The sequence below is a fragment of the Oncorhynchus clarkii genome, chromosome 22 (assembly GCF_045791955.1).
Source record: "Oncorhynchus clarkii lewisi isolate Uvic-CL-2024 chromosome 22, UVic_Ocla_1.0, whole genome shotgun sequence".
Lineage (NCBI taxonomy): Eukaryota > Metazoa > Chordata > Actinopteri > Salmoniformes > Salmonidae > Oncorhynchus > Oncorhynchus clarkii.
Window position 1 is genome coordinate 43,159,198 of NC_092168.1, and position 13,392 is coordinate 43,172,589.

Genomic DNA, 13,392 nt, shown 5'->3' on the forward strand with positions numbered 1-13,392 from the left:
TGTTGAGTTGGTCAAACAATGTAATGATGTAATAAACATATAACATGGGGTAATATGAAGAAAGACATATGAAAGAAATGCTGTTATTGCTGTTAAATGCTGTTAAACCAGGACAGTACATCCCTTTAACTGCCACTAAAACAATTGTAGGCTTTATCACCCATTCAGGAGCAATCCAATCCATGTGAAATCTAGTTTGACAGTCTGGCGAGACTGACTCCACTCCGTGTTTTCCCACCCTCTCTGATTTACTAACGCATCATAGGTGTCTCCCTCCTCTCCAGTTCTGAGCATTTTGACTTTCTACAGTAACGTATAACACCCAACAGCGCTTTCTCTGAGTGAAGTTGAGTGAACACGTTGAGAGCCCGCTCTCTGTTGGATCCATGTGGTTTTACCTGGACTCACAACAACATTCTGTTTTTTGCGTCAACGCAGGACCGTCTACCATCGTTGGCAAAAATAAACAGATTTTGATTGAGAAAGATGTTATGATAGACAGTTGTAGAGAAGTGGTAACCATTAGACGTTGAGTTGTTAGTACCTACTACGTCCGGATGCTCTGCAGTGGGAGTTCCTCTACAAACGGGAATCTGCAGAGGATTAAAGAAGGATTAATCACAGAAGTGCACGATGTTGGGAATACGGACCGTCCTATGGACTTTATCTGTGGCGCTGTCCGTTGTCACTGGAGCAGATTTTAAAGCACATAACTGCAGTGAGGTTAGACAAGCTTCAATCGCAAAAGGCTTCAGCTTTGAAAATGTTCCTCTGCAAGAAACGTCAGGTAAGAAGGGAATGTAAAATATCAGTGCTACCTGTCAATATAATGATGTATTGAACACAGTCGTTAAGTGGGTATAGTCATGGCATAATAAACCATATCAAGTGGATAAGAAGAACAAATGTAATTCTGTATTATGCAAAACTGTAATGTTCTAATTTACATCACTGACTACTATAGTGCGTGAATGGACATTTTGATAACCGGAGCCTTGGCTTTAGGCTACATTTTATTTAGGGATATAGTTTATTATAGTTTATTATGATAATGCACAGCCATATGAAAGTATTGTTGCTGTTGAATGAATGGTATACTCGCCTGTCATCCATGAAGTTGTGGTTGATTTAGCCTAATGAAGGAAATGCATTTGTGATATAAAGGTAGATAGAATATTACTGAACACACTTTAGGCCTACTTTTACATTGTACAATATGTTTAATGGAGGCAGGTCAGTTAAGAACAAATTCTTATTTACAGTGACAGCCTACACCGGCCAAACCCGGACGACACTGGGCCAATTGTGTGCCGCCCCTATGGGACTCCCAGTCACGGCCGGTTGTGATACAGCCTGGATTCGAACTAGTGTCTGCAGTGACGCCTCAAGCACTCAGATGCAGTGCCTTAGACCGCTGCACAACTCAGGAGCAATACAAACCCCTTAGAAATAAAACTGTAGCAACTTAAAACCCTCGATTAATTCCTAATCAAAGTAGTCTAATGCAGATATGTCACAGTAGCCCAGTTTATAACGTTCCCATTCGTGATACTTTCGTTCATTGTTTCAAAGTTAATCCTAAAAATATCCACTAGCCTACATTAAAATATAATACAAGTAACCCTGGACATAATGTCATTTAATATTTGACTGAATAATGTCAATTTCTTTGTTTATCTAACACTCTGAATAATATGTAAATGGCAGCAGCAGAATAAACCTGCTGGCGTTAGATGTGCTGGTGTGTCCAGTAGAGGTCTCTGTCTTCTTTGTGCCCCTGTGTCGAAATAATTCAGAATCGTCAGCCATGCATTCACCGGATTGAGTTCTGTCTTGTTAATAACGTGACAATGAAGCCGTCATGTAACGCTACCTCAAGTCATTGCAAACATCAGTGCAATTAAATTATCCAACCAATATCCATTCTCCTTCATATGTGTGTCAACCACAGAGTAATGCTGGCATGATGCTAGTATGATGGTTCTTGTCATATGTAATGTATAACATATACATAATGGTAGCCTGCTGGTCTTCAGATAATATTTATATGGACTTTCCTATTTCAGGCCATGGAGGCTTGCATTTTTCAGACCCACCCAAGTGAAACTGTGACTGGCTCAGTCAGAGCCTACATTTTTGCTTCAGTGTTCTGCTCCAGCATTCACAAGGGTAGATTTGCAAAAGGAGAGTTGTCCCAAGGAACATTTGAATTATTTAGTTTAGGTAATGATGATCGATTGCATGCATGAAGTGAATCAAATAGTTGTTTCCTCTTTCCCTTCTCATATGAGTATAAACTTTGCCCGCCCAGACCATTAATTTCATGATGTCATGATCCCATAATTCTGTAGTTGGACAGAAATCTGGCACCGGTGAAAGGTTGTGTATTTGATAACAAGCACACCTGTTCATAGACGGGCTTGGAGATCTACCTGATTTTAATCCCTCTGATGTCGACACGCTCCTGTCGTTGACGTCTAATCTCCAAATGAATGAAAAGCTCAGTCTGTCATCTCTGAGTGATGCAGCTGTATGGAAGCACTGTGATCACATCCACATGGGTGTTGACCCCATTTGTCTTCAGGAATGGCAATGACTGATTTAATGCAATGTCAACACCTCAGCAAATTGATTGCTGAAAGTCTGAGAGAGTGCATATTTCAGATTTGTGCACTGTGCATATGGTCTGTTTAGCCGACACAATTGTGTACATATCCTTTATTTATTAATAATAGTGATGTAAACATCTCTGTGTCACTGCCACTGGTGGTTTTAGAAAAACGGTTTCCAAAAGACTTCTTTGGCTGTCCCCATAGGAGAACTCCAGGTGTAATCCTTTTTGGTTTCAGGCTTCACACCAATAGGCTAGCGAATGAAAATATCAACCGGATTATACCAAATAGAACCCTTTCCACAGAGGGTTCTACATGGAACCCAAAAAGGTTCTACCTGGAACCCAAAAGGGTTCTTCAAAGGGTTCTCCCATAGGGACAGCTGAAGAACCCGTTTAGGTTCTAGATAGAACCCTTTTTTCTAAGAGTGTGTTATAGTTTGTTTCAATGTACATTTGAGATGAAAAAAAAAACCTGTCTCTATTTGGTATAATCCGGTTTATATTTTCATTCGCTAGCCTATTGGTGTGAAGCCAATCCTTCAAATATTTAATGTGAATTCTAACCGTGGTATAGAGCAGGAAGCTCTGTGTATCGTTTTACTTTGTGATTGAATCCTGTCCAAAGCTCTTCACTGGATAATCAGTTGAGTTGAGGTCTGTTGCTTTTGGCCACGTCCCCAAGAGGAGGCCCGTCAACTTCTAGTTATGGTCAAAGAGAGATGGGTTGATGTCTGACACCTCAGAGACTGACGATATTGTACATCATCAAATTATATCGAAGGCACCGGAATTCCCCTCATATCCTTACAAAATCCCTTTGGCTTCATATTGTACGTGGTTCTACTCTTTTTCAGTGGTGTCTGATATGCAAACATATGTGACTTTTATTCGGTATAGGCTAATTGAGCTCTGTTGACTGTCTTTAGTGCCTGAATATTGTGCTCCGCTTTTGGAGTGAATGAAAGATGTCCGTGGCACTGTCTCAACCCCGTTTCTTTGTATCGCACGTCTAGCTATAATTCATTCGGGGTTTAAAGAGCTTCATTTGATTGTAATTCCTTCATTTAACCAGATGGTGTCTCTGCACAACTTCTTGTGAAAACATGAATATACAGGTTATTAGCATTAACAATGTCAAGGTAAACAAGATGTGAATGATAATTTAGGATTATTGAAAGTGATTAGGCTTGTTCAAAGCTACTTTCAAGAGAGTCTAATCCACAGTTAGCATGCTATTCCACTCCTATTGTTTCAGACCAGTGGTTCATATGGAATGGGTTTATGGGACTCAGTTGGAGCAGCCAGGTTTTGACCAGAGTGTGTGGTCAGAATCAGCCAGGTCATGTAGAATGTCAGCAGGGGTGTCAGCGTTATTGAAAGAAGCGCTGCTATTTGTCAAAGCCTGCAGGCCCGGTTGGAATGGTAATACCATGGGCCCTGGCCTGTGCATTTTCAATAGGCCCTGGTCCAAGTTGACAGAAAGTACAGTGGTGAAGGCTTAAAAACTAAGAGTGACTGGGAAAGTGGACCGGATGCACAGTGCACTTTATGTCCTTCGTCATTGGACTGTCAGCGCAGCTAAAATTGTCTGGTGCTCCTCCAGCTCTCCTCTACAGGTTATTGACTCTGTATTAAAAAAATAAATAAATCGGTCAGTGAGTTCAGTTATATACCTCCTTAATCCAAGCCCATCACTGCCCTGGTGAAAGACTAACCCTGCACGCAGGCTTGTGACAGATCTGTCTCAGGTTCCATTCACTGACCCAATGAATTACCCAATGCTCGAGAAGCGACGACAGGGGGACTTGGAAGATGAGTCAGACAGACTGCTAGACCTTTCCTGGTAGATGTGTGTTATTAGGAACACAGACACACACACACACACACACACACACACGTCCAAACTGTGTCTGTGGAACTTCTCAAGCTGTCCCAGCTCCACCCTATCATTTCACGTCCTGCTCAGCCTTCCTGTTCCCAGCAGTGGAATGGGACAGAAATAACGGTGCTGATATTTGATGTGGTCCATGGCTGCATATACAAGCAGCCAAATGTTCTCTGCTGAGCCGTGTAATGTGTGGAATGGATTGAAAATAGCTAAATGGGAGAGCCAGGCCAGCAGAGAGAACAGCCAAGTGAATGTGCTGGTCTCTGGCATGATTCATCCGTATTACTATGCTGCATTATCAGATTATTATGTCCCCCCCCCCCACTAAACACAGTTGAGGTGATGGATCAAGGCTCACATGTGATGGTGTGGTGGTGGTAACCCTCTGCATTTCAATGGCCAACTCATAAAAAGGATGGTGATGGAATTGTTCTTGATTGGACTGTTGGGATTGGCAGTGATTGGAAGTGTTGTAAATAGCAGTGTTGGCGGTAGGGGTGTTGGGGTTATAGACTGTAGATTTAATCATGTATCGTCAGGAAAGCCAGGGACCCAAACAGTCTTTTTCTCCAAAGTGGATTTCTCAAACGCCTCTTCTATCTCCATGCCAATAATCATGCTCATGAATGCTAAAATGGGCTGCATGACGGGGTTTCTCTCTTGGATCAGGAGGAACGACTCCGGTCTGTCTGCTGCTGTTTCATCCTCGCAGGGAGAATAACAGAATAACGGGGTAGTAGCTCAAAGCATATCAACAAGCTCCTGCAGCGTAGACGCTGGTGCCAGTATCTTTTGTCAAGACATTAAGCTGTCAAGGGGACACTGTTTTCTCCTCCACTTTTGTCTTTAGTTCTTTTATATTGGATACAAATGTGTAATTGAGCATTTCAATTAAATTCAATTTAAGGGCTTCATTGGCATGGGAAACGTATGTTTACATTGCCAAAGCAAGTGAAAATGGATAATTGACAAAAGTCAAATAAACAACAAAAAATGTACAGTAAATAGTAAGAGCATTTCTCAAACTGCTGCATTCTCAATCTATTTTTCATTGTTCATTCTAGGGTTCTTGTTGATATTTGTAATTTATTTAACTAGGCAAGTCAGTTAAGAACAATTTCTTATTTACAATGACGGCCTAGGAACAGTGGGTTAACTGCCTTGTTCAGGGGCAGAACGACAGATTTTTACCTTGTCAGCTCGGGGATTCGATCTAAGCAACCTTTCGGTTACTGGCCCAACGTTCTAACCACTAGACTGTATAGCTCACTGTTTGTTCACGCTTGCTACTGTTTTGATCATATTCCCAACAGTACAATTTTAGATACGGTATAGTGTCATTATACTTCACACTATAAAGGAGATATCTTTAGATACGGAGCTTGGAAGATGAAAGGCTAATTTCTGTACCATTACACCCCTGTAGTTGATTTTTAGCACAAGTTTCGAGTATCTTTCCTAAGCATCTTTTCTTTGTTTAAGGTTCTCTGCACACTTGTTGATTTTATATTAGTCTTAATAAGGAATACACGCCATAATAGATCCCTTAATAGTCATTGGTTATGTCTCTCCATTTATATAAAACAATATATATAATTGTCCTTGTCGCTGTTTGAACTTGAAGGTCTCGACCAATAGTGTGAGGGTTTACTAAATTATTTTCATTATTATTTAAGTTAGACTTGTCATCTCTCTCATGTAATCGCAGAGAAGATAACACACTGACTCTGTGTCGGTACCCCCCTGTATATAGTCTCGCTATTGTTATTTCACTGCTGCTCTGTAATTGTTTGTTACTTTTATCTCTTATTCTTATCTGTATTTTTTGAAACTGCATTGTTGGTTAGGGGCTTGTAAGTAAGCATCTCACTGTTGTATTCGGAGCATGTGACTAATATGATTTGATTTGATTTGACACATTGTCACAGGAGGGGCATGCTCCTTGGCACTAATAATGATACATCATTAATAAATCATACATGTCTGACAGTCTCATCACGGTTTAATTAAGAATATATATCATACATATTTACAAGAAATACCAGTGATTCTCGTGAAACGCAAGTCATCATTATTAAGAATATGCTCTCACTGTTCGGAATGGAATCCATGTTGTTCAGAATCTGTCAGAGTTATCCACTTAAAATAGAACCAGAAGCTATGGAGAATAAGTTATTCAATTGCTTTGTCATGTTAATATAATCCGACATGAAAATATGGTTTTGGTTGGGGATCTTGTTGAAGATTATTTGATTGGAGTGATATGAAACCTATGTGAAAGAGAACTATTTTAGGAAATTGAAACTCACGTATTAGCCCACAGCAGTGAAAATGTGTGTAACGTTTAGTCAACTCTTAACTTTTCATACAACTCTGATAGTACTGATCACTTACATACACCCCCGGTGACTCAGTGGATCTTCTTGGATTAACAAAAACAACCTGGACCGTGTCTACAGCAACAATGTTCAGTCATACATACGTTATATCTCCCTATTCCTCCTCAGCCTGTCAAAACAGTGAGCCATCAAAAAACAAAGCCCCTTTGAATACCTAGCCGTCACCGTTGGGATCTATCTTTAGCCCCATGTCTGTCACGTCAGTCCTGTTGACAACAGACTAGACATGTGTACCTGTAGGAGGGCCGTTTCACCGCTCCTGGGCAGGGGCCAACGAGGTTGTGTGTTACGTAAGCGGCCATGGGGGAGGTATTGAGCGCTCCTCTCAGTCCACTTGGCCACAGAGTGGAGGTATACCAGAAGAGTAACAGGGCACTAATGAAGACCAGAGCTGCGGTACTGTAGTAAGCTGTAAATGAGTAGTGAAAGGTAATGATCAGTACAGGCCTTAGGGCCTTCCTAGTGTCTAGTCTCAGCCACCAGCTGCTACCTGGCTGTAAGTCCTTAGCCATGCTCCAGTTAGCAAGTTGATGCAGAAGAGTCACACTTCTAGGCCCGCTGCCCATGAATATCAAATGTCCTCAGCCGTGTTTCCATTCCTGCACCACTCCTTTTATTACATACTGTAGTCCCCAATAAATATCAAAGCCAGACATGGTTGTACGTATGCTGATTATGCATAGCTTGTTATTCCATACTGTAATGTACATGGTGTTTTGGGATCCTCTATAGGTTTACCATTCTTTATGGGATCCTCCTATAGGTTTACCATTCTTTATGGGATCCTCCTATAGGTTTACCATTCTTTATGGGATCCTCTATAGGTTTACCATTTCCAGTGTATGCCATCTAGTTGTGTGTATCATTGTTGAAGGTAGCTATTCTGGTATCATCATAGACATTCTTATCCAATGAGGTGCTATCCCAGTCAGATTTATGGTATTGGTTCCAGATCCAACATTTAATCATCTGTATTTTACTCTTATTATTATCTATCTCATATCTACCTCAAATACCTTGTACCCCTGCACATTGATCTGGTACTGGTACTCCCTGTATATAGCAGCACATTGATCTGGTACTGGTACTCCCTGTATATAGCAGCACATTGATCTGGTACTGGTACTCCCTGTATATAGCTCCAGATTGATATGGTACTGGTACTCCCTGTATATAGCAGCACATTGATCTGGTACTCCCTGTATATAGCAGCATATTGATCTGGTACTCCCTGTATATAGCAGCATATTGATCTGGTACTCCCTGTATATAGCAGCACATTGATCTGGTACTCCCTGTATATAGCAGCATATTGATCTGGTACTGGTATTTCCTGTATATAGCAGCACATTGATCTGGTACTGGTACTCCCTGTATATAGCAGCACATTGATCTGGTACTCCCTGTATATAGCTCCACATTGATCTGGTACTCCCTGTATATAGCTCCACATTGATCTGGTACTCCCTGTATATAGCAGTATATTGATCTGGTACTCCCTGTACATAGCTCCACATTGATCTGGTACTCCCTGTATATAGCAGTATATTGATCTGGTACTCCCTGTACATAGCTCCACATTGATCTGGTACTCCCTGTATATAGCTTCATTCTTGTGTATTTAATTTTTTCATTTTAATATTAAAAAAAAAAACGCTATCGTTGGGAAGGGCTTGTAAGCAAGAATTTCACAGTAAAGTCTACACCCGTTGTGTTACTTTGAAGTGACTTCCACAATACTTTTGGGATGTCTTTTTTTAGACAGTGAACCTTTAGCCTTGAACTTTAAGGGAGTCCACAGCAGGGCGATCTAGGACGTACGAGTCACCTCAGCTGCAGCATGAGGGCCTTTAGAAAAATGGATTGGGCCAGATTTCAAATGTCATTGAATGGCTATATTCTGTATATGGCAGAATCAACAGATCCTGAAAGTGAGTTATATTGGCTAGAGAGCTCATTTACCTACAAGCCCCTTTCAAATACACCTGAGAATAAGGCACATGAATATGGTCTTTGAAACAGCATTTCTGTGCAGTAGCAGAGGGACTAGCCTAATTTAAAATTATTTTTCTTGCTGGTGTGAATTCCCTTAGGTGATTTCTTTCCCTTGCAATGAAACATCTTATTCTAATGAGAATGAATTCGCTCACAAATCAATTATTCTTGCCACACACCCCTACAATGACAGAGTTGCGAGTTTGTGGCACAATTTTGAAATGCATTGACAATGGCATTTCATCATTGTGACATTGGTTTAGATATTAACATTTTGATATGCCATCATATTTGACTCTCCTGAGGACGCAGACCACCATGTCATTGTGTTGAAGGTACACTGTGACACTGTCATGTGTAGACCTACTGTGCTGTTTTTACCTCTCTCTGAGGACATGTTCAATATTCATATAAGAACATACAGAGTATACCAAACATTAGGAACACCGTCCTGATATTGAGTTGCACCCCTCCCTTTTTGCCCTCAGCACAGCCTCAATTCATCGGGGCATGGTCTCTACAAGGTGTCGAAATGTGGACCATTCTTGATACACACGGGAAACTGTTGAGCGTGAAAAAACCCAGCAGCCTTGTAGTTCTTGACACAAACCGGTACGCCTGGCACCTACTACCATGCCCTGTTCAAAGGCACTTAACTTGTTGTCTTGCCCATTCAACCTCGGAATGGCACATAATCCATGTCTCAATTGTCTCAAGGCTTAAAAAATCATTCTATAACACTGAATGAAGTGGATTTAACAAGTGGCGATCAAAGCTTTCACCTGGATTCCGCTGGTCAGTCTCTGTCATGTTTTGTATACTCAGTGTATACTCAAAATACCTCTTGAGAGAAACCTTCAGCACCACAGAGGAGAGTGCGTTTGGCGGCGTACCCATGTCACCTGGTGATGAAAAGCATATTTTTTTTCCCCCTCATGTTTGTTTTGAAACGTTTGCTGTGCCAACCTAAAAAAACATTGGACATCCCTCTCATCTGAAGTCTTGGCATGGTCTAGTATGCTTGGGGAATACAATGTCATTCCGTATTGATTGATGTCCTAGTTTGAATCTGCTGTTCTAAATAACACATGGGTTATTGTTAAAAAAAGGATGAGGCTCGGGTAGTGAGGAAAACACTGAAGGCAAATTTGACTTTTCATGAATGTTAATACCTCCAACACCCAGTGCATATTGAATTGGGATAACACTCAAAAAGGCACGATCAAGTTCCTTCTCCCTAACCTCAATCACTTTATTTAGAACGTTGCGGTATCTCATCTTAATAATTCGCAAGGACACATTTGAAGTTGCTGCAATGTGTGCATATTAAAATGAGGGGGAAAGTGCTCTGACATTAATGGGTGGTAAATCTCTCTTGTTCTTGCTGGTCTTACCATAATACTTTTACTGTCTCACTCATAAATATTGTGCCACAGGAAAATATTGTTTTTCTAACTTGGCATTTGTACCAACATGCATGCTGTATTTTTGTTTGTTTGTAATTTTTATATTTAACCTTAACCTATTTAACTAGGCAAGTCAGTTATATATATATATATATATATAGTTATATTATTATTATATATTATTATTATATATATTTTATTATTATGAACAAAACAAATGCAAAAACAGAAATATACAAACAAGAGTACATAAACATAACAGACAAGGGTTTTACATATCGAGATACATTTTCAATTTGTCATAAGTTTTATGGTACATATTCCTTTTTTGCTTTTACACTGACTTATTATTTCAAAATTAGTGGTTTGTTCTCTATCCAATTCATTTTATGGATAAAGAATTTGAAAAATAAACAAATTAACAATGAAAGGTTAATCAGGGTCCATTTAATTTGGATCAAAATAAAACATGATATCAGAGTCTTTAACATTAATAGTAGTTTATTTTAAAATAAAAATATTCAAAAGAATGAACTGTCAAGAGTCTCTGGGTCACAACCACAAAATACACATTGGTTATCAATAGCTATTTTGAATCTGTATATAATGAAGGTCTTTACAGTGGTGCTTCACTGCTGATGTTAGCACAGAACACTCGGATTCACCCTTCAAGAGATGGGTGAGGCTAAAGCTTAAGAGTGTAATGAACGATGCTGAATGGGAGTAGACAAAGAAGGGCTCTCCCGTAGTAGAACCAAAACATTCAAAGGCCATTTTCTCAAAAGTGAGTTTACAAGTTTATCAACTTTCAAAGCAAAATTACTTCCCCATTGTTCCTCAACTGTAGTGTATGATATACCAATTTGTAGCTCTGAAATGTAAAAAACACAATTTCAAATTTTTCTACATAAGAACGATTTGAGCCGGTCGGTCACATGCTGAGCACTTGCTGGCTGCTTTTCCTTCACTCTGTGGTCCAACTCATCCCAAAGTATATCAACTGGGTTGAGGTTGGGTGATTGTGGAGGCCAGGTCTTCTGATGCAGCACTCCATCACTCTCCTTCTTGGTCAAATAACCACAGCCTGGTGGTGTGTTGGGTCATTGTCCTGTTGAAAAACAATTGATAGTCCCACTAAGTGCAAACCAGATGCGATGGAGTATCATTGCAGAATGCTGTGGTAGCAATGCTGGTTAAGTGTGCCTTGAATGCTAAATAAATCACAAACAGTGTCAGCAGCAAAGCACCATCACAGCTCCTCTTCCATGCTTCACGGTGGGAACTACACATGCAGAGATCATCCGTTCATCTATTCTGCGTCTCACAAAGACACGGCGGTTAGAAACATAAATTCTCAAATTTGGACTCGTCAGACCAAAGAACAGATTTCCACCTGTCTAATAAACTGTACATCGCTCATGTTTCTTGGCCCAAGCAAGTCTCTTCTTATTGTTGTCCTTTAGTAGTAGTTTCTTTGCAGCAATTCGACCATGAAGGCCTGATTCACGCAGTCTCATCTGAGCAGTTGATGTTGAGATGTGTCTGTTACTTGAACTCTGTGAAGCATTTATTTACTATATTTTATGCCATCTATTGCATCTTGCCTGTCACGCTTTGTCATTGCTCATCCATATATTTATAGGTATATATTCTTATTCCATTCCTTTACTTACACACATCTCTCAGGTAGTTGTGTATTTTTATTTTTTATTCCACCTTTTATTTAACCAGTTGAGAACAAGTTCTCATTTACAACTGCGACTTGGCCAAGATAAAGCAAAGCAGTGCAACACAAACAACAACACAGAGTTACACATGGAATAAAGAAACAGTCCATAACACAATAGAAAAGTCTATCGACAGCGTGTGCAAATGGCGTGATGAGGTAAGGCAATAAATAGGCCATAGTAGCAAAGTAGTTACAATTTAGCAAATTAACACTGGAGTGATAGATGTGCAAGTAGAAATACTGGAGTGCAAAGAGCAAAAAAGTAATTAAATACAAGATGAGGTTGAGGTAGGTAGATTGGATGGGCGATTTACACATGGGCTGTGTACAGCTGCAGCGATCGGTAAGCTGCTCAGATAGCTGATGCTTAAAGTTAGTGAGGGAGATAAAAGTCTCCAATTTCAGTGATTTTTGCAATTCGTTCCAATCATTGGCAGCAGAGAACTGTAAGGAAGGAGGTGTTGGCTTTGGGGATGACCAGTGAGATATACCTGCTGGAGCGCGTGCTACGGGTGGGTGTTGTTTTGGTGACTAGTGAGCTGAGATAAGGCAGAGCTTTACCAAGCAAAGACTTATAGATGACCTGGAGCAAGTGGGTCTGACGACGAATATGTAGCAAGGGCCAGCCAACGAGAGCATACAGGTTGCACTGGTGGTTGGTATATGGGGCTTTGGTGACAAAACAGATGGCACTATGATAGACTGCATCCAGTTTTGCTGGGTAGAGTGTTGGAGGCTATTTTGTAAATTACATCTCCGAAGTTGAGAATTGGTGGGATAGTCAGTTTTACGAGGGTATGTTTGGCAGCGTGATTGAAGGAGGCTTTGTTGCAAAATAGGAAGCTGAGTCTAGATTTAATTTTGGATTGGAGATGTTTAATGTGAGTCCTGAAGGTGTGTTTACAGTCTAACCAGACACCTAGGTATTTGTAGATGTCCACATATTCTAAGTCAGAACCGTCCAGAGTAGTGATGCTAGTCGGGCGGGCGGGTGAGGGCAGCGATCGGTTGAAAACATTTACTAGCGTTTAAGAGCAGTTGGAGGCCACGGAATGAGTGTTGTATGGCATTGAAGCTCGTTTGGAGGTTTGTTACCACAGTGTCCAAAGGAGGGCCAGATGTATACAGAGTGGTTGTCTGCTTAGAGGTGGACCAGGGAATCACCAGCAGAAAGAGCGACATCGTTGATATATACACAGAGAAAAGAGTCGGCCCGAGAATTGAACCCTGTGGTACCCCCATAGAGACTGCCAGAGGTCCAGACAACAGGCCCTCCGATTTGACACGATAAACTATATCTGAGAAGTAGTTAGTGAACCAGGCGAGGCAGTCATTTGAGAAACCAATGCTGTTGAGTCTGC

General features: G+C 40.6%; 1 protein-coding gene across 1 annotated transcript in view; it reads left to right on the plus strand.

Annotated features, from left to right (window-relative positions):
- Positions 1-288: 288 nt before the first annotated feature.
- LOC139380936 (glypican-6-like) overlaps positions 289-13,392 on the plus strand; it is a 155,228-nt gene continuing 142,124 nt past the window's right edge. Inside the window, exon 1 of the mRNA XM_071124107.1 lies at positions 289-787. Coding sequence (XP_070980208.1) covers positions 634-787 — 154 coding nt within the window. The 5' untranslated portion in view covers positions 289-633. The remainder of the gene's footprint in view (positions 788-13,392) is intronic.